This window comes from Mustela erminea, chromosome 19 (genome assembly GCF_009829155.1).
Source record: "Mustela erminea isolate mMusErm1 chromosome 19, mMusErm1.Pri, whole genome shotgun sequence".
Taxonomy (NCBI): Eukaryota; Metazoa; Chordata; class Mammalia; order Carnivora; family Mustelidae; genus Mustela; species Mustela erminea.
Genome location: NC_045632.1, coordinates 18,845,820 through 18,871,704, shown reverse-complemented (window position 1 = coordinate 18,871,704; position 25,885 = coordinate 18,845,820). Strand labels below are relative to the sequence as shown.

Here is a 25,885-nt window from a genome sequence, read left to right as displayed (position 1 = left end):
ACTGGGCAGGCGGAGCCCTCCCCATGGCCGAGCTCCTGCCCCAGCTGCCTTGGCCCCCACTGGCTGAGGGTAGCACGGAGGATGCATCAGTGCCCCGGGCCAAGTGGCAGAGCCAGCAGCCAAAGGGTGGCGGGGCAGAGGGCCTGGCCCGTGAGCCCTGGAGGTTCCTGGAGGTGCCCTCCATTTATATCACACCATGCAGTGATGGGGAATCACCCCCGTGCACCCCGACCCCCCAACGCCTGCAGCTGCCGAGGACGCCAGACCCGGACAGTCTGTCCCAGGACAGGTCAGCCGGGTGTTGGGACAAAAAGGAGGTGCTCTCTCCCTCTCTGACACTGCTCCGGGGGGGGGGCCGACACTGTCCGGGTGCGGGAGCTGAAGGTCAGCTGGAACGTGGCCTTAGCCCCACATGGGGCCTGACCGGAGGTTGTGAAAGAGGCACATGAACAGAAAGAGGCAACTGGAAACATGTGCTGGGACAAGGGTCCCTGAGCTCTCTGCGCTCCGCTAGACACTACCTGCTAAGGGGGGGGGGCACCCCCTTCGGCACACCCCGTGTTTTTTAAACTGTGGATCATGACCATTTAAGGACCGTGAAACCAAGGTAGTGCATTGCGATGAGCACTTTTTCCAAACAGAAACAGCATAGAATTGGAAATACAGTCTGTGAGGTAGTAAGCATAGTTTCCTGCAAATTTTGTGATGTCCCATATATTTCTATATGTCACATAGAGTTTTTGTATTGGAAGCCAGTGTAAAGGGTATGTCTTGCTGCAGCTCATGGCGGCGGGTGGGGGGAGAAGTAAACAAAACTTCTTTGAAGAGACAGCACCCCTGGCACGAGGAGACAGGAGCTGAAGGTTCAAGGCTGCAGGGGGAAAGAAAGAAAGAATATACCAGGCCTGAGTAAAAACACCCAGTGTGGTTTCTTCCAATAATGGATGCTAGATAAGAGTGAAGGTTTATGAACTAGAGCTCTGTGTACCAGCATGGAGAAGTTTCAGAAACAATGATGATGGAGAAAGCAAGTTGCAAAATGATAACAGTAGGAGCCTAATAGTGTATCTTTTAAAAGGCATTAAACAATAGGGTATATTGTTGGTGAAGCCATCCTGATATTAAAGCAGGATGGAAAAGTACACAGAAGGAACACACACCAGCTTCAGGGCGGTGGGTACCTTGGGCGCAGGAGAGAAAGGAGGGATGGGGAGTTGGGCCTTTGGCTGTGCCTGTAAAAGTTTATTTCTTTTAAAATGAAAGAAAAGATCTGAAATGAAATGGCAAAATGTCCACATCTATTGGATATGGATGGTAGGGATGACCATTTTTTTTTCCTGTTTGAAATAAATAGTCTTTAATTAAAATTTTGTAAGTATTTCAAAAGAAGAAATGGGCCAAGAGAAGTACAGCTGACCCTTAAGCAATGCGGGTGTTAGGAGGCACTGACCCACTGTGTGCTGTCAAAAATCCAAGCGTAAGTTTTGACTCCCCCAAAACTTAGCTACTAAGAGCCTACTGTTGGCCAGAAAGCTTACCTAGAACATAAGCAATCAATTAATGCATATTTTGTATGTTATCTGTATTATATGCTGTGTTTTTACAATAAAACAAGCTAGAGAAAAAAATGTTTCTAAGAAAATCATAAGACAAAATACATGTGCAGCACTGTAGTACTGTAAAAAAAAAATCCATGTATAAATGGATTCAAGCATATGTTGTTCAAGGGTCATCTGTATAAAGAGACCAGTGACAGACGGAGATGGTGGAAGGAGTGCCTCTCTAAGACCTGAGAGAACATCTGTGCAGCAGGAACCGCAAGTGCAAAGGCCCTGTGGTAGGAGTGTGTGTGGCGAAGCTAGGGAAGCTCAGCCATCAGAGTGAATGCAAAAAGGGGAGGAGGAGGAGGCAAAGTCAGAATGGTGACCAGGACCACCCTTGGGCCTTGGGTGGACTTGGCCTAAGGGTGGTTCTTGTCACCACCTTGGGAGGACTTTGCTTTTATCTGGAGTGAGGTGGAGCCACAGGAGGGCTCTGAGCTGGGAGGACCCTAACCTAGCTCTGGGGTTCATAGGTTCTCTCTGGCTGCAGGTCGGGAGCAGACTATAGGAGGTAGGATTGGAAGAGCCAAAGGACTGCTGTGCTGTCCTGGACAGGGGCCGTATGAGCCAAGAGTTTAAATTCTGGAGAGATTTTATGCTTGGAGTGGCCAGGGATGGCTGAGAGGTTGGATGTGGGTGTGAGGGCAAGAGAGGGGCCAGGAAAGTTGAAGTTTGGGGCCTGCCAGTCACCAGAAGGAAGCAGAGTGGGGCTTATTGGGGGACGGGGGCTGCAAAGGTGGGGAGAGAGATGGGAATAGAATTTTTTCAAGCGGTAGGACAGCATGTTGGAGGTAGGGGTGGGGCGCAAGTTCCCGTGCTGGGGTGCCTCTGGCCGAGAGCTGTGAGGTGGGACTCACATTTCCGGGCTTTCACACCAGCAGTCCAGGGACACCAACAGACTCACAGTCCCTGCAGGGCTGTGTCCAGCTCTGCAGCCTACCCCGGAGTGACTTGGGCCAAGTCACTTCCCCTCTTTGAGGCAGGGCTTCCCCACCTGTAAAAGGGCTGCTGTCCCCCGCCCCCGCGCTGTCTCGCGGGAATGCCCCTTACCACAGAGTTGGTGAGATCTCCAGGGCCAGAGTGACTTGCCCAAGGTCACAGCACAGTTAAGAGCCAGGGAGGCTGGATTCTAACTTGTTCTGGCTAACGGGGACTGGGACGGAGAGAGGTCCCCAGACCTGGAGGACCTCCTGGGCCAACACTAGGTGAGGGGTGGGTGGGCGGAAACGCACCGGAGGACGGAGGCGGCCTCCAGGTCCCACCCCTTCCCGCCAGAGTTGGTTCCTCGATGCCCATAGCCCCCACCCCTCCGCTTCCCAGAATCTCCATCCAGCCGCCCACCCCACCCCCTCCAGCTCGCCCCCCCCACCCCGCTCCCCGTCTCCGGTTCCAACCCGGGCGGCCGGCAGCTCCCGACCAGGGGGCAGAAGGGGAGCTGAAAGTACCCTTTCCGGGTACCAGGGGAGAGGGTCGCGGCCCGAGCCAAGGCAGCTGCCATGGCCGCGTTTCATCTGAATCGAATCTGTTTCTCTTTCTGTCCCTCCCTCTCCTCTGTTCACTTCGCTGCCTCCTTCGATTCCCAGCGTCTCTCTTTTCCCTTCCTCTCTCCTGTTTCGGTATCTCCGGCGTCCCAGCCGCCCCTCCCGGTTCCCCGGAGCGCTCGCCCTCCCCCTGCGCCCCCGGCCCTGCGTCTCCAACTCTCGCTAGCCGCCTCTCTCCCGCCGGGCCCGTCGGCGCCCCTCCCCCTCACTCCCCCGGTCCGAGGGCCCTCCCGCCGCGCCGCCCCCCTTCCCGCGCGGGCGGGGGCGGCGCCGTGACGCGACGGGGCGGGGGCGGGAAGGGTGAGCTGACGCTGCGGCGGCTCCCGCGGCTCCGGGGCTCCGGCCTTTGTGCGGGCGGCGGGCGGCGGGCTGCGGCGGGCGACGCGGGCGACGCGGTCGGGTGGGGGCGGCGGCCCCGGAAGGCGAGGCAGGTGCCCCGCGGGGACGCCCAGCTCAGCCCAGCCCCGCTCGGCCGGCCCAGCCCTGCGGCCGGGCGCGCCCGCCGCGCCGCATCCATGTTCGAGTAAGGACCCGGGCGGGGGCGCGGCGGGCGGGAGGACGCGGCCGGCTGGTCCGGGGCTGCACGCGCGCCCGGCTCGGGGTTGGGGGGAGGGTGGCGCGACCGGATCCGAGGCGGGAGGGGGGCGGCGGTGGGCGCGACCGGGTGGGGGCGGGGAGGGGGCCGGCGCTGCACTGGGGCCTCGGCGCTGACGGCGGGGGAGAAGTGGGGGCCGACCCAGGCTCGTCACCGCCAGGGCGAAACGCGCCGGGGTGGCGGGGCTTTGGTGGGGGTCCCGGGATCATCCGCGGGGAGCGGGGCCTGCGGGGGAGGGCTCCGGCCTAGCCGGACGCGGTCCGGGAGGCGAAGAGTGGGTGCGAGTCTGACCCCGGGCTTTGGGCCTGGGGTGCAGGCTAGGCGGACACAAGCCCCTCGCTGGCCCGCGCACAGGCCACGGAGCTCGGGAGCAACCCCCATCCCGGCCTGGGCCCCCTCCCACCGCCTCTGTCTGTGGCGAGTCCTGGCGCCGCTGGTGGTGGGGGCTTCTTGGCCGTCCGGCAGGCCTTGTGCCTGAAATTCCCCAGGTCGTGGGGCCGGAATTGACCTCCTCCCTGTCTGGGCCCGCTATGTTTTGGAGTCTCCATTGTAGGTGTCTTGGAAGTGTGTGTCTGCCTGTCTGTATTTCTCCTGTGCATCCTCTCTGGCTGTGTGTAATTTACGTCAGACTCCATCTGTGGCTCCATGTGTTCCTGTAAATTTCCTGAGTATGTCTGATTGCTGTCTCCAGTTGTGTGTGTGTGAGAGAGAGAGGCTCTGTGTGCGTGGCTGTGACCTTCTGTGGTTGTGTATGTGTGTGATGTGTTATTGCATCCCATCAGACCATGCACGCTTGCTTGTGACTTCGGAGTGTGTGTACATGTGTCTAGGTCTCCGAGTGTGCAGAGAGCGGAGATCGTCCCTGGTTGTGCGCGTGTCTGTGAAATTTGCTTCGGATAACATCTGTGGCTCCAGGCCTCTCCGTAAGTTGCCTGTGTGTCCAGTTGTGACTTGGTGGTATGTGGACACGGTGTTTACAGCTATCAACCTTTGTCTCTGTCTGTGCCTATAATTTATCTCTGAACACGTTCACTCTTGGTGCAAATGTAAGTGACTTGTGTGTGTCCCTAGGTGACATTGTGTGTCCAGAGCCTGGGTATATGGCTGGAACCCCCTGGGGCTGTGCCTGTAATTTACTTCTGATTACATCTTGGTGTGAAAATTTCTATGTGTCTCCGTAATCCGTGGGTGACAGTTCTGTTTGTGCCTGGGCTTCTGTGTGTATGCAGCGGAGACCCCCGGCGCTTTGTGTGTGAGAGCACAAAGAGAGATCCCTTGTGGCTCTTAGTGGGTGCGGGACCCTCTTTCATGAGACCTCGGGTGTACCCTTGACTGTTCGGAGCAGTAATGACTGACGTTCCCATGCTACAGTTTATAAAGCACGTCCCATGCATTATTTCCATAGCTGGCCACTGTGTTTTTTTTGTGTGTTTTTTAAGATTTTATTTATTTATTTGACAGAGAGAGAGATCACAAGTAGGCAGAGAGGCAGGCAGAGAGGGGGGGAAGCAGGCTCCCCGCTTAGCAGAGAGCCCGATATGGGGCTCGATCCCAGGATCCCGGGATCACGACCCGAGCCGAAAGCAGAGGCTTTAACCCACTGAGCCACCCAGGTGCCCCTGGCCACTGTGTTTTTAAGCTGTGTCCGTGACCTCCTGGGTCCTTCATGGCTGTGTGAATGTCTGGGTTCTCTGGCGACAACAGAGACTGCTGACCCCTCCGTCCCTTGCCACGTTAGAGCGGTCCTTCACTGTGTCTTCCCCACCAGGCTGTGAACACCAGGAGAGCCGAGCTGACCCTACGGCTTAAATTTATCTACAGGGTACCTGCATCGGCTGAGTTCCTTTGTGACCGCTCTTTTACATGTATGGCTGTCCCTGTAGAGTGTGATTTGCTTTCACCTCTTCTCAGAGACTTTCTTATGGCCATCTGTGTGAATGTCATGTATCTGGAACTTTCTATGGTTTCTGTGACCCTCTGCAGCTGCACACATGCATCCTGGACAGGCGTGTGTGTGTGTGTGTGTGTAACTTCTGGGACTTTGTGGCTGTAGCATACTTGTCATGCTGCCGCTGTGTGAATCTTTATTCTAGAACCCTGCGGCTCTGGGTGCAAGGCTGACACACCTGTGGGAGCTCTGCTGTGAGGTGGATGGAGGGGGGAAACTTCTTGCAACGGTGGGGAAGTACCTTTTGCCTATACTGGCTGCGTGGGACCCATACCACGTTTCCCTTTTATGCACACCTGTGTATGCACTGCCCCTGTTTGACCAGAGAGAGCTCTAGGCCTGTGTAGGCCCAGGAAGTCCGAAGAAAGGTGTCTGCACTGGCAAAACCCTGTTTTATTCCTAGTCCCTGCCCCCCATAACGGTCCTCCAGCCACAACGGGCTCCTCCCTTCCCTCTGCAGCAGCCTGCCTGGTTGGGCAGCCTCAGGCCTGTGCCTGCTCTTGAACACTTCCTCTTCCTTCTACAGAAAAGCAAGATCTGGGGGCCATAGGCCCTGCCCCGTCTGTGTGTTATCAGGCCTGTCCTTAGGCACCCTCCTGTAGGCCCGTGGCCGTGGGAGAGTAGGGCAGGTGGAGAAGGCATCTGCATTTCAGGCTAGAGAGGTGAGAAGATGGGGCAGGGGAGGAAAGTGGTCACCCCCTCCTTCAGAACTCCTCCTAGCTCACCAGTGCCCTCAGGGGGAAGCCCAAATTCCTGACCTGGGCCTGAGGGACCTGGAGGGGGGTGGCCTGTGCCCTCCTGTCCTCCTTCCCCTGCCCTGCTGGCCACCTCACTCCTCAGACCTGCCAGGCTCAGTCCTGTCCCTGAACGCCACACCCCTGTTTCTAACACAGTCTTCCCTTGCGTTTTTGTCTAAGTTACTCTTCATCCTCGGGCTGAGCTCAAGTGTGCCCTGCACCCCACCCACCCAGCCGCTTAGCCCTCCTTTGTTTCCATGGTCCTCAAACTTAAACACACTTCCCCATCCTGGGCCCCACCCCCAGAGGTCTACTGTGGATCTCACAAGCCTCAGGGCTGCCTGTGTGGCTCGCCGTTGGGGGTGCCTGAGCTCAGTGTCTCCATTTGACACGTGTTCTTGTTTTGCTCATCTGGGTTCCCCAACTGGAATGTCAGGTCCCTGCAGGCCAGGACCGTATCTGTTTTGTTCACTTCTGTGTCCCCAGCGCCTGGCGCAGGGCTTAGCGTGTGCAGGGTGGAGATTGGGGTCAGTGTGGGCCCTGCGCCCTGGGCCAAGGTGTGTGTGTGTGGTCCCCGTCGGGGTCAGCGTTGGCCTCTTGAGCACAGGTGCGCTGGGGCAGGGGCAGGACCTTGGCCTCCGTTTTAGTCCCAGAGAACCTACTGATCAAACCAGAGTGCATCCCTCCTGCTGGGATTTATTTGCCCTTGACATTGAACAACGCAGGGGTGAGGGGTGCTGACCTGCCCTGCAATTGAAAATCAGTGTGTCCCTTCCGACTCCCCCCAAACTTAGCTCCTCATTGTTTACTGATGACCAGAAGCTTATTGATACCGTGAGCGGTCAGTGAACACGTTTTTTGGTATACTATCTGTATTATGTACTGTATTACAATAAAGTAATCTAGACAAAATGGTATTAAGAAAATCATGAAGTAAGTACCTTTAGAAGACTGTATTGTATTTATTGAATACGATTTCCATTTAAGTGGACCCATACAGCTCAAACCTGTGCTGTTCAAGGGTCAGCTGTCTGTTACCTCACTTTCTCCCCCAGTAACCCCGTGAGGTGATGTCATTAGTCCCACCATGGTCAGGAAGAAAATGAGGCACAGGTGCAGACACTTGCCCCCAAGCCACATGGGGAGCAAGTGACTGGGGTTTGCTGAGGGTTGGGCAAGTCTCCCCCTACTTGAATCCCGGTCCTGTGAGGGGAGAGGGGCGCTCAGCCGGTCTGTCCACAGGAGCAAATGGTCCGTGCCCCAGCCTTGTTCTAGATAGTAGGAAGGTGGCTGGTAACATACCCCCATGCCCCGCGGAGCGCAGAGAGGGACAGGACCGCAGGTCAAGTGCCGTAAGTGCTGTGGAAAAAGATGAAGAGGGAGAGGGATGGAGAGGTGGGAGTGTGGTTTGAATAGAGAAGCGAGGAAGCTGACTCAGAGAAGTGTCCACTGAGCAGGAACATGAAGGGGGTGAGGAAGCCTGTCTAGGTAGAGGAACAGGCAAGGGAGGAGCTGGGGAAGAGTGAGCAAGGGGTTGATGAGAGGGTCCAGAGGCTCATTTCCCTGGAGTCAGGTGCAGCGGGCCCAGGGTGGGAGTTTCCCAACCCGACTCAGGCATTCACAGAACCACCCCCCCCCCCCCCCCGCCTGCCACGGTGGGGAGCAGAGTGGGGGATGGGTGTCAGGGAGACCTGGGAGAAGCCAGCTCCAGGCAAGGGGTGGGGGCGGGGGGGCGTGACAGTGGCCCAGATAGACCTGGGAGAAGCCAGCTCCAGGCAAGGGGTAGGGGCGGGGGGGCGTGACAGTGGCCCAGATCACCACCTATTTCATTTATTTACTTATTTTATTCCACAAACTGATTTCCTAAGTGTGACTGGAATGCCTACCCTGGGTCTTGGCCTGGGCAGTACCAGGGACAGAGCAGTGACCAGTACCTTGCTGTCAGGGAGCTCACAGACCTGTGGGGGAAACGGACCTATTGTCTGACAAGTGACCGCCCAGAAGGAGTCGGGGCTGGGGTGGTTGATGCAAAGGCAGAGTGCAGGAGAGTGGTTAGCGACAGGATGGGAGCTGCCAGAGGTCCCTAGGGAGGCACAACGGAAGCCCTGTCTGAGAGGGAGGGGTAGCAACCAAGAGCCCTGGGAGAGGCACACGAATTCGCCAGACGGGGAAGGCCAGAGGCAGTCCACAGTGAGGGAACAGCATATGCTGGAGCTTGGAGGCAAGAGAGGGAAGTTTGAGGAGCCCCAGGTGGTCCAGGGACCCCCATCTGCCCCCACCCCCCCGGGGAGTTGATGGAGTCCACTGTGGTAGAGTTGTGCCCTGGCTTCAAGCAGCGGTGCATCCTGGGACCGGTGGTTGGTGGCCTCGAGTCCTGGCTTCTACTCCGGGAAGCAGGGATGGCGATACCGTCACGTGTCCAGGGTTGCCTGAGGAATATGTAATTGTACGGGGGAGCTTGCCAGCATCTTGGTACGATGCCAGCAAGTGTCCCTCTGCTGCTCCTGCTCTAGCCAGCGCACAGAGCATGCCTACGGTCACCGATGTTTCTTGAGAGTTCACTCCGTGTTGGGTACAGTGTTGTGTGCCAGGGACACAGTGGTGACTAAGACCTTAATTCACAGCCGGAGGTAACAAGAGGCAAAATGACTCCAGGTGGTGTGTCCAGTTGGTGTGAAGTGGGCCTTGGGGGCTGGGTCCCCAGGGGAAGAGGAGCATTTGAGCCGAGTAAGACCCTGGTGGGCTGGGATATGGAAGGCCATTCCAGGCAGAGGAAACAGAAGTACAGAGGCCTTGATGTGGGAATGCAGTAGGTGAGCTTAGGGACAAAAGGGCGCTGGGGGTGAGGGAAGCTCAAGTGGAGGGTATGAGCCACGCCAGGGCCTGGGGTGACGAGGTGAGGACTTGGCCTTTACCTGGTGTACAGTGCAGGCCGGAGAGGCTCTGACCAGAAGGGCCCTGACCCAAGTCAGGTTCATAGGCTCCCTCTGGTATAGAGGGCTGACTGCAGGGGGCGGTGATGGGGACAGGGAACCCAGGGAGACTATTGTGATGTCCTGGGTGGGGGGCGGCGAGGATGGAGGCTGGGACAGGGCGCAGGAGCAGGGGAAATGGGTGTAATGGAAGTAATGGAAGTAGATTTTGGAGGTAGAGCAGATGGGACTTGCTAACAGATCAGAAGTGAAGAGTGAACAAGAAGCAAACGAAGCACATGCTTAGGGTTTTAGCTCCAGCAAGTGAGTGGGGAGGGGCTACTCAAATATTTATGAATGAATTAATAATTTTAAAAATAGCAATCTTCTTGAGAGCTTAACTCTATGCCAGGCGCTACTACAAGCACCTTACACGTAGTGATTCACTGAACCACCCCGACAAGCAGACAAGGACACATACTTAACCACCCATGGGTCCGAGCCGAAGTCACGGACGTGCAGAGTGTTAGGGAGCTGCTCACTCGGTCACACAGCTGGAAGTGGAGTCAAATGGGTGGGTGGGACCCATAGGCTGATATGTGGGCCTCCTAAAACAGACCCGTCCCCATACCCGGCCTGTTTCCCGCCAATGCCCCTCTTCTTCTCCTCCCCCAGCACCACCCCCCACTCCGGACGGAGCACACCAAGCAGCTCCCCGTCTCTCCGTAAGCGGCTGCAGCTCTTGCCCTCGAGCCGATCCCCACCTGAGCCTGAACCAGGCACCATGGTGGAGAAGGGGTCAGACAGCTCCTCAGAGAAGGGTGGGGTGCCTGGGACACCCAGCACCCAGAGCCTGGGCAGCCGGAACTTCATCCGCAATAGCAAGGTTGGTGCAAGCCCAGTGGGTGGGGAGACGGGGAAGGGCAGGGGAATTTAGGGGCTCATTCTGACTCCGTTCCTTTCTCTTGCAGAAGATGCAGAGCTGGTACAGTGTAAGTATTGGGCAGGGGGCCTGGAGGGGAGAAAGGGAGGGGGACAGGTGCCGGGCTTGGAGCCCTAGGCTGCAGCAGGCAAGGGATTAGGTGCCGGGGTCAGCACACCTAGGGTCACATCCTGGACTGCCGCTTACTTCCTGTGTGTCCCTGAGTGAGTTGCTTAACTTCTCTGGGCCGGTCTCCGGAGACACTGTCCCAGCCTCACAAAGCCAAAGGGAACTCTTGCTAAGAGTGATGCCAGTGGGTCCCTGGCACAGGCTTACGTGGAAATCAGTAAATGACCGTTTTCCTGCTGGCTAATCTCGTGGGCGGGCTGGGGAAGGCAGCCGGGAGCTAGACTTGAAGCCTCCAAGAGCTGGCTGGGGGCTGAGGAGCCTGAGGGGCTTCTGGGCACTTGTGGGGCACAAGTACGGGGGTGTGAGCCCCCAGTTGGCTTCTTACCTCCCCACCTCCTCCAGATGCTGAGCCCCACGTACAAACAGCGGAACGAGGACTTCCGGAAACTGTTCAGCAAGCTCCCGGAGGCCGAACGCCTCATTGTGGGTGAGTCGGGCCGCACAGATCCCATCCCCGGGCTGGGCCCTGGTTCCCTCGCGCTGCCCTCCCGCCTCTCCTGCCTGCACTGGCAGGCGCAGCGTGTGTGACTCGGGTGTCTGCCATCTCTCCCCTCGGCCGCCTCAGATTACTCCTGTGCCTTGCAGCGCGAGATCCTCCTCCAAGGCCGCCTCTACCTCTCCGAGAACTGGATCTGCTTCTACAGCAACATCTTCCGCTGGGAAACAACAGTGAGCCGACTTGGGGACGAGGAGGGGTGGGCGGACTGGGCCTGGGGCCTCTTCTGACCTGCCTCTCGTCTTCAGATTTCCATCCAGTTGAAAGAAGTGACCTGTCTGAAGAAGGAGAAGACAGCCAAGCTGATCCCCAATGCCATCCAGATCTGCACTGAGAGCGAGAAGGTGAGCCGGAGGACCAGCTGGGGGGCTGTGGGCACCGGCCTCAGACAGCCCCTGCTGCCCCAAGCCCTGTTTATTCTGCACGCTGAGCTCTCAGAATCCCTTGCTTTCTGTCTATTCCCCTGCCACCCCTACTGGCCTGGCCTAGGCTCCCATCACCTCTGACCCAGACCCCCCACACTCCCTCGTGTCAGTGCCTGTGGTCTGCTCTCCCCTCACCCCTACCACAGCTGCCCAGGGGTCATATTAATAGTAGAATTCTTCCCTCCCACATACCTATCAACTCAGATGTCCCCTCTCCTTGGAAGCCTTCCCTGACGCTCTGTTCTATCCTGATGATTGTTGCCTCGTGGTCCCAAGATGGCTGCCTGACACCAATGACTCAGACAGGAAGGGAATGGGGGGAGACTTCCCAGCAGACTTCCCTTTGTGGAATTAGGTGACCATCCCTCCTGGTCAAAGGAGACTAGAAGAGTGCTCTGGGCTATGCCTGTTTCCTGCCCTGGACTGGGAGCTTGGGGGCTGGGGCCAGGGGCCATCACCTCATCATGGGGACATAGTCTGGTGCCAGGCTAGGCACAGGATAAACATTCTGTAGAGTAAATAAACGGACGAATGAATGGATACATCAGGATGGAGATCCAGGCACAAAGTGCGGGTGGTGATGGAGCTTCCCCTCCCTCTGACCATGTCTGCCCCTGCACGCTCACAGCTCCCTCTCTCCTGCAGCATTTCTTCACCTCCTTTGGGGCCCGGGACCGCTGCTTCCTCCTCATCTTCCGCCTCTGGCAGAATGCACTGCTTGAAAAGGTGGGTCTAGGTGAGAGTGGATTGGGGATTGAGGTAGGGGGGGATCCTGGAGCCAGGAGATCCAAACTGGGGGAGCTGGAGGGCCCCTTCACTCTCCTCCATGGGCACAGGCCTGCCTTGCCTACAGCTTCCTGCCTAGACTCCAGCAGGGACCACCATGGGCCCCAGTGCCTGGCCCTGCCCCCACCGACCTGTATCCGTGTCTCCATGGCCCTTGCTTCACCGCCACAAATGCAGAATGCTCTGAAAATGAGAAGGTGCCTTTGTGTGTGCCGTAGCAAGGTCTGGCCCCAAGCTGACACAGCTGTTTCTAGTCTATGGCAGCACTCTCTAATAGAACTTTCTGCTACAATCAACGTATTCTCCATCCGTGCTGTCAAATATGGCAGCAGCTGGCCACATGGGCCTGTTGAACTCTCAGAAAGTGGATAGGGTAGCTGGAGATCTGCGTTTTTCACTTCATTTTGATTTGCTTAAACTTAAACGGCTCCACGTGCTTCGTGAACAGCACAGGCCTACGTTTACCTCCGTGTGACCGTTCATATGTTTTAGGACAAGAAATATTGACGTGTTCGACTCGGGTGCATCTTAGATGTGATCGTAATTCAACATAAAGTTATCATGTCTGTGTAATATTGAATATTCCAGTGATTCTCAAGCTCTGTAGCTTCCAGAACCCTCTTTAAAATAATGGTAGACTCTCCACAGAGCTTTTGTTTAAGGGGGTTAAATCTACCAATAGTTACTGTATTAGAAGTGGAAACTGGGGAATTCTTAACCACAAGAATACACGAGCACACACTGCATGAGCCCCCAGAAAAAGACAGTGTCACGTGTCACATAGCCTCTGGAAAATTCCACTGTACAGTGGAATAGTGTGAGAATAAAAGTGAAAAAGGCAAGAAGTATCTTATACTACTAGTAACACTTAGCCACACTTATGAAAATAATTTTGGTGGCATGGACCTCCTGAAAGGCTTGGGGGATCCCCAGGAATCCTTGGACCACCCTTGGAGAACCTTTGATATATTGTGCATTGTGTACTAAATATAATATAGTCATCATTATTGGTCCCATGTTACTACGTGCAGTACAGGCACTGCCTCTCTTTCCTAGATCTGCAACTTTCTTAATCTTGACATATGTCTTGCCCCAAGACATTTTGTGTAAGGGCTTTTAGACATGGCATATTCCGATGGCCTACTGTGGGCTGGCCCCCAGGCTCCCCAAGCCAGCTGTGGTTGCATGAGTTTGTACAGGTGGCTGCAAGTCACAGAAAGTCACAGAAAACTCAACCACATGTGCTTTAAGCAAAAAGACACTGAATTACTTCCTGAGTAATAATAGTAGCAAATATTTCAGGTGCTGCTGGGTGCCAGGCACTGCTCTGAGCATTACACGCAGTAATTCACTTTGTCTTCACAACAACCCTGGGTGGCAGCTATCTGTTTCACTAGTGAAGCGTGGAGGGATAGCCTTGCCCGTAGTCATGAGGGTTTTCATGTGGCAGAGCTGGGGTTGTGACCCATGGCAGTTAGATTCTGTATCATGCTAATGCTCCTCTTACGAGAGGTCTGGAGGCAGGCAGCCCAGGGCGGGTTTGGGGCTCTCCCCCGTACTCCCTATGCCATAAAGACCCCAGCTCCTGTTTATTCTTTCACACTGTCTGCCTTCTGCATGTTGATGTTTTATCCACATGCTTGTTGCCTCATGGTTACAAGATGGCTGCCACAGCCCTCCTCCATCACAAAAGTGTCCAAAAGTGAAGGAGAAAATGGGTGGGTAAAAAGGGCACTTTCCTTTTTCAGGGAAGGAAAACCCCCCTTTAAGCCAGTTGCTCTTTGCATGTCTTCGGCTAGAACTGGCTAACAGGACCACCTAGTTGCAAAGGAAAGATGGAAAACTTGGTGTAAACCAGTTATAATTTATCCCTAGGGCTGGGGAAGATTTTCGCCCTGAACAAATTGGGTTTCTGCTGGCGGGGAGGGAGGATGGCTGGATGTCAGGTGGGCATGGTCTGTGTCTGCGACTACTGGCTGACAAAACCAAGCAGGCCAAACCTGCTTTCCAGCTGTACCACACTCCTGTCCTGTCCCGGGGGCAGCTCCAGCTCCAGCTGTGCCCATCCTTAGAGGTGATGGTGCTGGAGCAGGAGTCCAAGAGAGGGTCATGGCCTCCAGGGAGAGGGAGGGCAGGGGAGGGTTCAACGTTCAAGCCCTGGAGCCAGACTGCCAGGGTTGGGGTTTCCGCTCCATCACCGAGGAGCTGAGTGACCCAGGGCATGTCACTGAACGCCATCAGAGAGGGCCATTCCCTACTTCATAGCAGCCAGAGCTGGGCCCAGAATAAGTGCCTGGTCAGATTAGCTCTCCTGAGGCAGGCTTGCCCAGCGGTCAGCTCCAAGATGCAAAAGCAGTCCCCCCACCCCCACTCCCCGGGGGTCACATCTCGCCACTGCCACTCGAGCACCTCTGTGCCTCAGCATCATTGCTTTAAAACAATGATGTTAGCGCTTTATAGAATTGTTCTAGAAGATTCAGTGAGTTTGCCCACAGGGCGCCTGGTAATAACACGGTGGCTGGCTGCCTTGCTGCTGGGCTGTCACTGCACTTCCGTCTCAGGCCTCCAGCCACTGTGGCCAGGAGCACTTAGGAAAGCAGTCTGGGGCAGGACAGCATGGCGGGTGGGAGCGTTGGCTCTGGGGTCCGGTGCATGTAGAACCCTGAGTTGCCCCAGGTCGCTTGTGGGACCTCGGGCGCGTGACTTCCACTCCCCCGGCCTCATCTTCTCCTCTGTAAGTCTGGGAATGCTACCCTGTGGATGTGAGAGTCTTGTGAGGACCTAAGGGGACAGTCCTGAGCACCCTGAGTCCCTGTGAGGGGGCGGATGGAACTGGATGGGGGGGGACACTGCTGCCCCCTTGTGGACACCACGGGAATGCTGGCCTGAGGGCTAGCGGGGCTGGGGCTGAGAAGGGCTCTGGGAAAGTGGAGGCCAACCCCATGTTCTGTCTGCCCAGACGCTGAGCCCCCGTGAGCTCTGGCACTTGGTACATCAGTGCTATGGCTCCGAGCTGGGCCTCACCAGCGAGGATGAGGACTATGTCTGCCCCTTGCAGCTGAATGGTCTAGGGTGAGTCAGAGGTTGGTGGCTGGTTCCCGGGGTAGGGGGAGACAACAGGCTCTGTGTGCAGAGCTCCTGGAGTCCCGGGTGGACTGAGGTGGGCATAGAGTCTGGGAAACCAGGTGGGCATAGAGTCTGGGCATAGTGTGGGGTGCAAAGATACAGCAGTCCCATACCCTACCTTTCCCCCACAGGAGCTCCAAAGAAGTGGGAGACGTGATCGCCCTGAGTGACATCACCCCCTCGGGGGCAGCCGACAACAGCCAAGAGCCGAGCCCGGTGGGCTCGCGCCGTGGTCGCATCACCCCCAACCTTTCCCGAGCCAGCAGTGATGCAGACCATGGGGTGAGCAGAGAATGGGTCTGAGAGTGGATGCTGATGGCAAGAGACAGAGGACGGTGTGTGTGTGCGGGGGGAGGTGTCAGGGAGAGGAACAGACTGAGAGGTGGTGGTGGGAGGGGGAGGGGACCGACAGGGCCAGAGAAGAGGCGGATGGAGGGATAAGGGAGAGGATGGACAGAGGGATGGGATGGAGCTAAGGTGGGCAAAGGAAACGGAATGAGAGAGAGAGGTGAAAGGCCAGAAGACAGGAAGACACTGAGACAGAAGAAGCAAGGCTTGGACGGATGGATGGATGGATGGAACGAACGATGGACTGACAGAGCTGGACAGACAAGGCACGGAAGGATAGACAGAAGGGCACAAGAGGCATGAGAAGGTTTATGGCCCAGGCACCCAGGACAGGCCTGGTAGGGGCTGAGAGGGCCCTCATCTGGGCAGCCCCAGGGCCCCTTGTGGCTCGGCTGGAAGCTTCGTGCACACGTGAACCCCCAGCGTCGAGTTTCCTCCAGTCTCAATCCTTACTGTCAATGTGGGCACACGGGGTGGGGGAGCCCTCAAGCTGGAATGGAGGGGGACAGAGCTGGAGTCAGCCTTTCTCTGCAGGCAGAGGAGGACAAGGAGGAGCAGACGGACAGCCAGCCAGATGCCTCCTCCAGCCAGACCGTGACCCCGGTGGCTGAACCACCGAGCACTGAGCCGACCCCGCCTGAGGGGCCCACCTCCCTGGGCCCCTTGGACCTGCTGCGCAGTGAGGAGCTGTTGACGGACACGAGCAACTCTTCCTCGTCCACAGGGGAGGAAGGTGAGGCAGGTGGCCCCAGGCATTTGCTTTGCTTCCACGGGACAGCCCTGCTCAGACTGGCGTCAGCATGGGATTGGCTGGCTCCTGGGACTAAAAAGTCCAGGGGGTGTAGGCATTCAGATGGTGCTGTTAGAAATCTGTCTAGCTCTGGCTCGAAGGCAGCAGAGCGGATGGGTAAGAGCACAGACTGTGAGCCAGGCTGCCCGGGCCCAAATGCTGGCCACACTGCCTCCTAGCTGGGTAACGTGGGCACATTATTTAACGCTTCGAGCCTCATTTTTCTCATCCGAAAAATGGGGTTAGCAATAATCCTGCCCACTTCATGGGGTTGATGTTAAGAGAATGAAAGTGAGTTAATGTTTGTAAAGTGCTCAGGCCCGTCGGTGCTGGCTCTTCTTATTACTCTTTCCATTTCCCATTTGCCAGCTTCCTTCTTAGGTAGCCTCCATTCTTGGGTGGGGGGGGGGGGCACAGAGAGTCCCAAACCACCCTCCCCCCACCAAGCCTAGTGGGGAGAAAGCCTGCTTTTCCCACCGGAGGCACCAGAAGCTCTAGGGTTGGCTCTGATTGGTCCACCTTGGATCCCAGGCCTGCCCCTGAACCAATCACAGCAGCTGAGAGCCCAGGCTGCTTGGGACCATCACAGGCCCACCCCTGTGATGCCAGTGACATCAGTCCCCTGGGTCTGGGCGTGTGCTGCTCCATGAACAGATCACAGTGGCTCTGGCTGGCTGAGTGGGGGGACACGTGCCTGCCCTAAAGCTACCCCTGGGGCAGAAAGGGGCCAAGTGGTGCTCTGGTCCACGTCCACCGCAGCCTGCGAGGATGGGGCTGCCCTTCCACTGCGCGAGGCCTGGGAGTGGAGAGGAGCGGTCACCCAAGGGAAGCGGAGGCACTGCTCCAAGGAGGGAGCAATGCAGCCCCCGCCGTCCTTCTCTGTCCCCCAGCTGACCTGGCCGCCCTGCTGCCCGATCTCTCCGGCCGGCTCCTCATCAACTCCGTCTTCCACGTGGGAGCCGAGCGGCTGCAGCAGATGCTTTTCTCAGATTCGCCCTTCCTGCAGGGCTTCCTGCAGCAGTGCAAGTTTACAGGTCAGGCGGCCGAGCTCCCCTGGCTGCAAGGGAGGAGTGGGGGGCGTGGAAGCAGGAGACCAGCAAGCACTGCAGAGCAGATGTGGCCCAGGGGACGGTGGGCAAGTGAGAAGCCACATCCGCGAGACCAGACCAGATGGGCTTTGCCTCTTAACTAGCTGAATGGCCTCAGGCAGGGTTCTGAGCCTCTTTGCCTCCATTTCTTCCTCCGTCCATGTGTTAGGAGCATAACAGTCCCTGCTGTAGCCAGGTCTCCTGAGAGCTGTATGAGTCGATAACTAGACACGTGCTAAGAGCAGTGGTATACAGTAAGCACTTAGTAAACGCAAGTTGACAATCACACATTTAGTGGCCGCCCTGTCAGATTTGTACGGAGGCCAGCATAGACGAAGTCCATGATCTAGTGAGAATGACAGTAAACAGACACACAAGTCACAGATGTGCGGGGACAGAGTGCCAGAGGGGAGTCTGTGACCTGAGGGGTCTCAGGAGAAGCTGCTGGAAGGATGTGATGAAGGAACCAAGGTCTGAAGGAGGAGCTCTTCTGGGGAAAGGCAAGGAGATGGGAGAGAAACCCAGGAGGCCAGTGGGGTATCTGCAAAGGCCCTGAGGCCGGGGGCAGACACTGGGAGAATCCCTTGAAGCTGGGCCTCTGTGGCCATGTGTGGTGAGGTGACGCCACAGTGCCAGGTGGCACAGAAGGGTTCACGGTGGGACCAGCTGAACGGCTCAGGAGCCTGTGGGAGGGATTCAAGCAGGGGAGGGGCTAGTCAGTTGGTTGTCTTTCCTCTGTTTCTTTTTTTGTGTTGATGAAGATGAGTCAGGTAGAATTTTCTGCAGAATGAGAGAGAGCGTGCCTTGGTTTGGGGCCCCACAGTCCTCCAAAACTATGCTCATGTCCTGGAGGGACAGGCACATCAGACTGAGGAACTCAGATTCTGTCCGGGGGCCCTGGAGAGCCATGGACTGTTCTAGGCAGGTTATGGGCAGGGGCAGGCTTGGCTTTAAGAAGCTACCCCTGGACCTCAGAGGTGGAGATCGAGACCAGAAACTCAGGGGGGCGGAATGGGACCCTGGGCAGGCAGGGATGGACTGAACCAGGAGCAATGTTTGGTTTAAGTGAACACAAGGAGGAGGGAGTGTCCAGGGCAGGGCCCAGGGCTCTGGAGGAGTCTGGAGTATGGTGGGGCCACCCCTGCACTGGGACCCCGAGAGGAAGGGGGATGCTGAGGCCAGTGTGGGACCTCCTGGGTGTGAGGTGTCTGGGGAACTCCCGAGGGAAGGTGTTCAGGAGGTCACAGGACCCTAGGTCTGAGGCACACAGGAGAAGCCAGGACTGGTACAGAGAGGGAAACTGAGGCTACAGAAGCGGATGAGATGGCCCCAGGATGAGTGACAAGCATAGGGAAGAAAGAGGTCCCAGCTCAGAGTCTTAACCAACATCTGAGGTTTTAGGGCTCCAGAAGGAAGGGTGGGGCACGGGGGCAGGGTAGGTTTGGGGGCGAGGTCCCGGAGCACTAGAATGGTCCAAAAAAGTCTAGTTCCCACAGCCTGTGGGCAGAAGACTGGAGAATGGTGTCCTCATTTTGTCCCTTCCTCCCTGCCTCTCCCAGATGTGACCTTGAGTCCCTGGAGTGGCGACAACAAGTGCCACCAGCGCCGAGTGCTGACGTACACCATCCCCATCAGCAACCCCCTGGGCCCCAAGAGCGCCTCCGTGGTGGAGACACAGGTGGGCCCGGGGGGAGGGCAGAGTGGCAGGCCGGGCAGCCCAGGCTGGCTTTGGGGGGTCCTGACTCCCTCCTCCCTCCTCCCCACAGACACTGTTCCGGCGCGGCCCCCAGGCAGGCGGCTGCGTGGTGGACTCTGAGGTGCTGACCCAGGGCATCCCGTACCAGGACTACTTCTACACTGCCCACCGCTACTGCATCCTGGGCCTTGCCCGCAACAAGGCCCGGCTGCGGTGAGCAGTGGCCCGGCCCCTCCCCTGACAGGGTCCCCTCCCTCAGGGAGAGGTGGCAGAACAGCCCCAGGGCTTTGGCCTGAGCCAACGGGCCCAGAGCCGCCGTCCACCAGGATGGGGAAGGGGGCGAGGGACAGGTCTGGGGCAAGATGAGCTCAGTTTGCGGTGGGCTGAGCTGTCTTTTGGACCCCGGGTGGAGCTGGGGCACAGCAGCAAGACGGAAGAATCGGGGCCAGGTGCGGCCCTAACTGCGGGGGGCGCAGGGCATTGCTAAATCTGGGAGACTTGCCAAGGTGTGTCGGTTTGGCCTGTGGGTGACAAGGGACCCTCTCTGAATTGGGGGAAGGAAAGCACCCCCTTGGAATGGTCGGAGTCAGACCCTGACCCCCTCCCCCTGTCCCCCGCGACCCCAGGGTGTCCTCTGAGATCCGCTACCGGAAGCAGCCCTGGAGCCTCGTGAAGTCTCTCATCGAGAAGAACTCCTGGAGCGGCATTGAAGATTACTTCCACCACCTGGGTAGGGGGAGGTCGGCCCGGCTGGGGATGGGGTGGTGGCCCGGCTGGCCGGGTGCAGCCACGCAGAGGCCCCTCCTGCGTCCACAGAGCGGGAGCTTGCCAAGGCGGAGAAGCTGTCCCTGGAGGAAGGCGGGAAGGACGCGCGCACACTGCTGTCAGGCCTGCGGCGACGCAAGCGGCCCCTGAGCTGGAGGGGTCACGGCGACGGGCCCCAGCACCCGGACCCGGACCCTTGCGCCCGGGCGGGCGTGCACACCTCAGGTGTGTCCCCTCGGGCCGGGCCGGGGCCCTGGTGGGTGTGCTGGGATGGCTCTGTCTGATGGCATGGTGCTCTCCTTCAGGTTCCCTCAGCTCTCGCTTCTCTGAACCGTCCGCGGACCCAGGCCCCGGGGCAGGCGTCCCCAGCGCCCTGGTTCTCATCAGCGTGGTGTGAGTAAGGGGCCGGGGCTGTGGGGTCAGACAGGCCTGGATCTGCATTCTGGTTGTGTGACCTCGGGCAGGCGTCTGGCCTCTCGGGGCCTCTTTGGGCATCTAGTGGAGTGGGAGTGTGGGCTCACTTTTTAGCATAGCGGAGGTGGAGGGAGAAGATATTTGGAATGTGCCCAGTGTGTGGTGGAGGAGTCTGTCCTGCTGGGAGAGCGAGGCCCTGAGGGCTCTGGGAGGTCAGAGGAGCCTGACAGCCTGGGGGCAGGGAGGGCTTTCTGGGTGAGCAGGCACCCAGAGGAGGTAGAATGAGGGGAACCGGGAAAGATCTGGGGAGAAAGCTCTGTCATACATCTCAGTCCTATTTTCTGTGTCCAGCCCTAAGCTGGGGGGCACTGGGGACACAGAGCTGACTAGAGACCTGACAGCAGGCCAGGGTGCTGGGGGACAGGGCCGGGACAGGGAAGCTGCGGGAGGCTAGGGAAGGCTTCCCGGAAAAGCAGAGGATTCCTGAGCTGAGACCACGGAGGGTGAAGCAGGGACACCCGGGAGCACAGAGGCCAGGGATAGGGGAGGTGGGGACAGACAGGAAACTCTGAGGATGTGGAAGTGAGGTCTGAGCTTCCAGCAGACCCTGCAGGTGAGAGTCAGCTCGGTCACACACTCAGCCTCTCTGGGCCTCAGTTTCCCTGCGCCCAAAGTCCAGAGAGGGGCCATGTGGCACACTCGAGGGGCGGGGCAGGCTCTCACCTCTTTTGTCTTCCTGTTGCTGCCTCCCCAGGATCTGTGTGAGGTATGGCCCTGCTTCCTGCACCCCCCTCCCTTCTCCCCTCAACCCCTAGCTGCAGCCCCTTCTCCCGACCCTGAGTCCCCAGCTCTCCCAGCCAGGCAGCCTGCTGTGGCCGTCAGGGGCGAGGCCTGGATGCGATCCCTGCTTAGGGACTATGTGATTGTAGGCATGTCAGTCACCCTCTCTGATTCCACTTTCTCCTCTGGAAAGCGGGGTGATCGTGATGCCCCTTTGTGGTTTGGTTGTGTGGGTGCTGACGTTGGAGAGCCTCTGTGTCCAGATGCTGACCTCTGACCCCTGCCCTCAGCCTCATCGTCCTCATCGCCCTCAATGTCCTCCTCTTTTACCGCCTCTGGTCCCTGGAGAGGACGGCCCACACCTTCGAGTCCTGGCACAGTCTGGCCCTGGCCAAGGGGTGAGTGGGGGGCCCAAGGGGGCTGGGGACTTGGGCGGGTCGGGCGAGGCCGCCGCCCAGCTGAGGCCCTGCACCCCTTGCAGCAAGTTCCCCCAGACGGCCACGGAGTGGGCGGAGATCCTCGCCCTCCAGAAGCAGTTCCACAGCGTTGAAGTGCACAAGTGGAGGCAGATCCTGCGGGCATCTGTGGAACTCCTCGATGAGGTGCGGCTTTGGGGCTGCAGGGCCCTGGGTTTGGATCCTGGTGTGTGGCAGATACCTCTGGGCCTCAGTTTCTTCCTCTGTACAAGGAGGAAGCCAGTCCTATTCCCCAGCTCCCAGGGTTGCTGGAAAAATGGAAGAAAGAGGTGGCTCGCAGCCAAGGAAAAATGTCCACGGTGTCTGACTTCAGGCATAGCTGGGTACAGCCACCCTCATGCCATCTCCTGCCTCTGCCCACTGCCAGGGTTGGCTTTATTTGGTGGTATCCTACCCTCCTGCCCTTGACCAAGGTGGCAGCTGCCGCTCCGGCTGACACGCAAGGGGAAGGGCTCGTTCTCACTGGCCGCTGGGCTCGCCTGTTCATCCCTGAACCCATCACAGTGGCTGGGGGGCAGGCGAGGCTTGGTCCTTGAATCCCACTCCCACTAAGGGGTCACATGAGGGTGGGAAAGAGTTCCACCCAAGGATGCGAGGAGGGTCTCATCTCCAGAAGGGGTTGCCCCGAACATTTTCTGTAGTGCAGTGGCTGCATCTCTGCAGACGGCCACGTTCAAGTTCCGCTGTGTGACGTTGTACGAGTGACTACACCATTGCCAGCCTTGGCTTCCTCCTCTGTACATGCTGTTACCTCAAAGACGGGCGTGAAGATCAAATGAGTTAACGTTGGAATAGTGCTCGTAGTAAACACTGCGCGTGTCTCTGCGGTTATTAGCCTGAGCCCAGTGCCCGCGCACAGTAGGAGCTCCGTTAATGTGGTGGTGGGTCAGCACAAAGGTCAGGTACTGGGGTGGTACCTAAGGTGGGAGGAGGAGGGGTGGGAAGCGGAGGAGAGGCTGGCATTGGCTGGGTGCCCAAGGATATCAGAGCCCGAGTTGGGGCATGACGGCGAAATTGTGTGTGGTCACTGGAGACCATAACGTGGAGCCCACCTCGGGGGGCTTTGTTGCACCCTGAAACCAGGCTGGCGGGGAGATGCTCGTGCTGGGAAGGCTGCGCAGAACAGGGCAGGAGGCGATCGAGGCTGGGGTCACATCACCCAGAGAGAGGGATGGCATGGCCTCCCCATCCTAAGTTAAATTCTGATGATTTTCCTCTTAAATTGCCAAGGACACAGAGTTGACTCCACAGATGCGTTTACCGCAGACTCAGATGGAACTGGGCTGTCCTGTGAGCCAATTTGCTTCTCCAGGCCAACCTGTGTTGCCCCGCATCTAAGCGGTGGAGGGGGCGGCTAAGGTCTGAGAAGCCCAGAATTCCCCAAGGTCACACAGCAGGGAGTAAGAAGAGCTCCTGGGCCAAGTGCTAGGTGTTCGGCCATCAGAGCCCTGAACTCGTCCTGGGATCTTTCAGCTGGGGAGCCTGGGACAGTTATGGGGCTTGCCCATGACCACCCAGTACATAGCAGGGGTGTGCCCGGAACCTGGGCCATTGGGACCCCTTCCTTCACCAGCATCTTAGAAGTTAAACTGGGGGCAGTACGGCTCCACTGTTTCCACGGGGTGACCTTGGTTGGGGACATGATCTCTTTGGAGCCTCCCCAGTTCCTCAACGGCGGGAAACCCTGCCAGCACTCACCTCCCACCTGCCCACTTCTTCCTCCCAGATGAAGTTCTCGCTGGAGAAGCTGCATCAAGGCATCACTGTCTCGGACCCTCCCTTCGACTCCCAGCCACGGCCTGATGACAGCTTCTCCTGAGGAACCCCTGCCCCACGGCCGATGCCCCTAACGGATAGACGGACACAGAGCCTCGGTGGCCACTGCTGGCACGGTGTGAGCGCCGGGAGCCTCCCGCCCACCCCTCCCCGTGGCCCAGCCAGGGGCCACACAGACATGGGGACCACAGAACCGAGATGCACTTTAGACCAGCGTGTGCAAGTCCAGCTGCCGTCACCGGCCCAGCCAGGGAGCTGGCCTGGCCCCCCGCTAACTTATTTTGCCCAGCTGGGGTTGTGGGGGGCGCCTCTGGGGTGCACGATTCCCTCAGCTCTGGGTTTAATGTATTATATTTATTTGGGGCCGACGGAAAGCCCCAATAAAGGGTTGGAAACAGCTGTGGCTGTGCCTGCAGGGTCCCCGGGAGTGGGCGGGGGTCTCCTGTCGTGCTGGAAGGGGGAATCTGTCCATTTTCCAGGGGCCCAAGTCACTCACATGATCTGGGATTCTTCAGCATCTTTCACGGGCTTTGTGTCTTCGGGGTCCAGTGTCAGGGCTGTGAGGGCATATGCAGGCGCCTGGATGCCTGGGTTCAGATCCTGTCCCTGATCCTTAGCAGTCACGTAACCCAGGTCAAGCCTTCTGAGCTTCCCAGTTTCCCCTTCTGTACAATGGGCGTTAAGAGCGGCACTTGTCTCCCGGGGTTCTTAGAAGTGAATAGTCCTACACCCGCCCCGAGTTTCTGAGTCAGCAGCTCTGGGTGGGCTGAGAGTGTGCACTTCCGACAAGCTCCCCGGATCCCACTTCGCGAGCCACTCTGACAAGCGCTGCGTTAATGAGTGTGGCGCCTCACAACGGGGCCTGGCGCAGAGTGAGTATTTAGCTGATGTTCCTCATCATGGAAGAGTGGGGGGGAGAGGAAGTGACTCCTGTAGTAAGCACCAAATGGGGACCAGACTTTGTGGCAAGGTCTGGTGCTCGTTTAAGTCTCATGGTGATTCCATGAGATGGGGGGAGGCCGATAGGTATGTGTCTGAGGCCACTGCAGGCCTGTCCCTGGTGTCTCCACACTTAGATGCAGGGTCATGTCCCCTGCAGGACCCTACCACGGCCTGTACAGGTTGAGGCCATCTGGAACCATCTTGCTAATGAAGAAATGGTCTTAGAGGCCAAGTCTCTGGTCCAGATAGAACCCAGGTGTGTCTCATTCAACCCTGTTCTGGTAGCAGAGTGAGTGAGAGATAAGGAGAGACCTTTGACATGTCACAGGCTGTGAGAATCCTCTTAATAAATGGCTTGGGACAGAGGACTGTAGGGAGGGGGTTGGATGGAGGTGGGAGGGACCACGGGTGGCAAAGGGCCAAGCCAGCCTCCCCTCTCGCTATGTGAACATGGCGAGTTACCTCCTCTGGGCTTCCGTTTCCCATACCTGTTAACTGGGAATAGTGACAAAACCCACCCCGTGGGAAGAATTGCAGTTAATATTAGTAAAGCGCTGAGAACAGCCCCAAGCCCACGGTAGCTGCTCAGTGAACACCAGCTTGTAAGACTGTGAGTGGGTGCCCTTGCCCAGTGCCTAAGGCCTCTCCTCACTGCCACTGCTAGGAGGAGGGCTCGGTACAGCAAGAGAGTTATTTTCTGCAAGGCAATTTCACAGCCCAGGAAGTGTTGGCACAGAGGCCCAGACCACAAAGGTGTCCAGTGTCCCCGGCTTCCTGTTTCTCTGCCCCAAGCCTGCCCCACACCCTGGTTCCTCTTGCTCAGCGGGACTGGGTCAGGGGGATCCTGGAACTTCACTGCACCCAGAACTGGAGGCCAGGACCTGAGCAGCCAGCCCGAAGTCTCACTCCCATCTGAGTCCTGACAGCCCAGAGCCCACACCCCCAACCTCTCCACCCCAGCATTGCTGGGGCAGGATCCCAGACCCACCTGAGGCCGGCTATATGACCCTAGGCAAGGGCATGAGGCACTCTCAGCCTCAGTTTCTCCTTCCGTAAAATGGGGATAATAATAGAACTTGCTGCCCATGATGGGGTGGGGGGTAGAAATGGATCTGGCATATCAGAAGGGCTCTACCGTTGGCATTTATTCACTTGATCAAACATCTGTAACGTGCCAGGCATAGTAACAGGTGCTGGGAACACAGTGGTGCACGGGATGGTATCCTCACCTGGCGGCCTCTTTGTAGTCCAGGGCTGGAGGGCCAGGCGTTGGGAGGAAGATATATATAAAGGAAGAGTATAATGTCAGTGACAACTGTGGTGGAAAAAACCAAAATGAATAAATTTGGTCAAGTAAGGGACAGGGGAGGCAGTTTCCTGGGAAAGGACAGAAGATCTGATGAAGATGACATTGGAGCCAAGAGCTGCAGGAGAAGAGGGAGTGAGCCTCTTGGTCACCAGGGGGAAGAGTGGTCCAGGCAGAGGGAAGAACAAGATGGGCAAAGGCCCTGAGGCAGAAATAAGTCTGGTGT

At 57.7% G+C, this 25,885-nt stretch overlaps 1 protein-coding gene across 4 annotated transcripts; it reads left to right on the top strand.

The window, feature by feature from the left end:
• GRAMD1A (GRAM domain containing 1A) lies at positions 1-23,810 on the top strand. Of its 4 annotated transcripts, none has more exons than XM_032323611.1 (20): positions 1-289; positions 10,010-10,220; positions 10,306-10,326; positions 10,788-10,872; positions 11,011-11,114; positions 11,190-11,285; positions 12,012-12,092; positions 15,112-15,224; positions 15,410-15,560; positions 16,161-16,359; positions 17,307-17,450; positions 19,064-19,182; positions 19,271-19,413; positions 19,827-19,930; positions 20,017-20,190; positions 20,271-20,358; positions 21,134-21,145; positions 21,450-21,557; positions 21,641-21,761; positions 23,362-23,810. In XM_032323611.1, the coding sequence occupies exons 1-20, from the start codon at positions 24-26 to the stop codon at positions 23,452-23,454; spliced, it is 2,433 nt and encodes an 810-aa protein (XP_032179502.1). In that variant the 5' UTR covers positions 1-23; the 3' UTR covers positions 23,455-23,810. The 4 variants fall into 4 exon arrangements, with proteins under 4 accessions (XP_032179502.1, XP_032179503.1, XP_032179504.1 ...); XM_032323613.1 differs by lacking the exon at positions 1-289 and adding an exon at positions 3,460-3,665; XM_032323612.1 differs by lacking the exon at positions 21,134-21,145 and having other exon boundaries at positions 6-289.
• The last annotated feature ends 2,075 nt before the right edge of the window (positions 23,811-25,885 follow it).

Bases quoted from the DNA above. Each gene is read 5' to 3' on its own strand.
- GRAMD1A (XM_032323611.1), top strand. From the start codon at position 24: ATGGCCGAGCTCCTGCCCCAGCTGCCTTGGCCCCCACTGGCTGAGGGT. The intron at 11,286-12,011 runs GTGAGCCGGAGG...TCTCTCCTGCAG, and splicing joins TCTGCACTGAGAGCGAGAAG to CATTTCTTCACCTCCTTTGG. The intron at 16,360-17,306 runs GTGAGGCAGGTG...TCTGTCCCCCAG, and splicing joins CTCGTCCACAGGGGAGGAAG to CTGACCTGGCCGCCCTGCTG.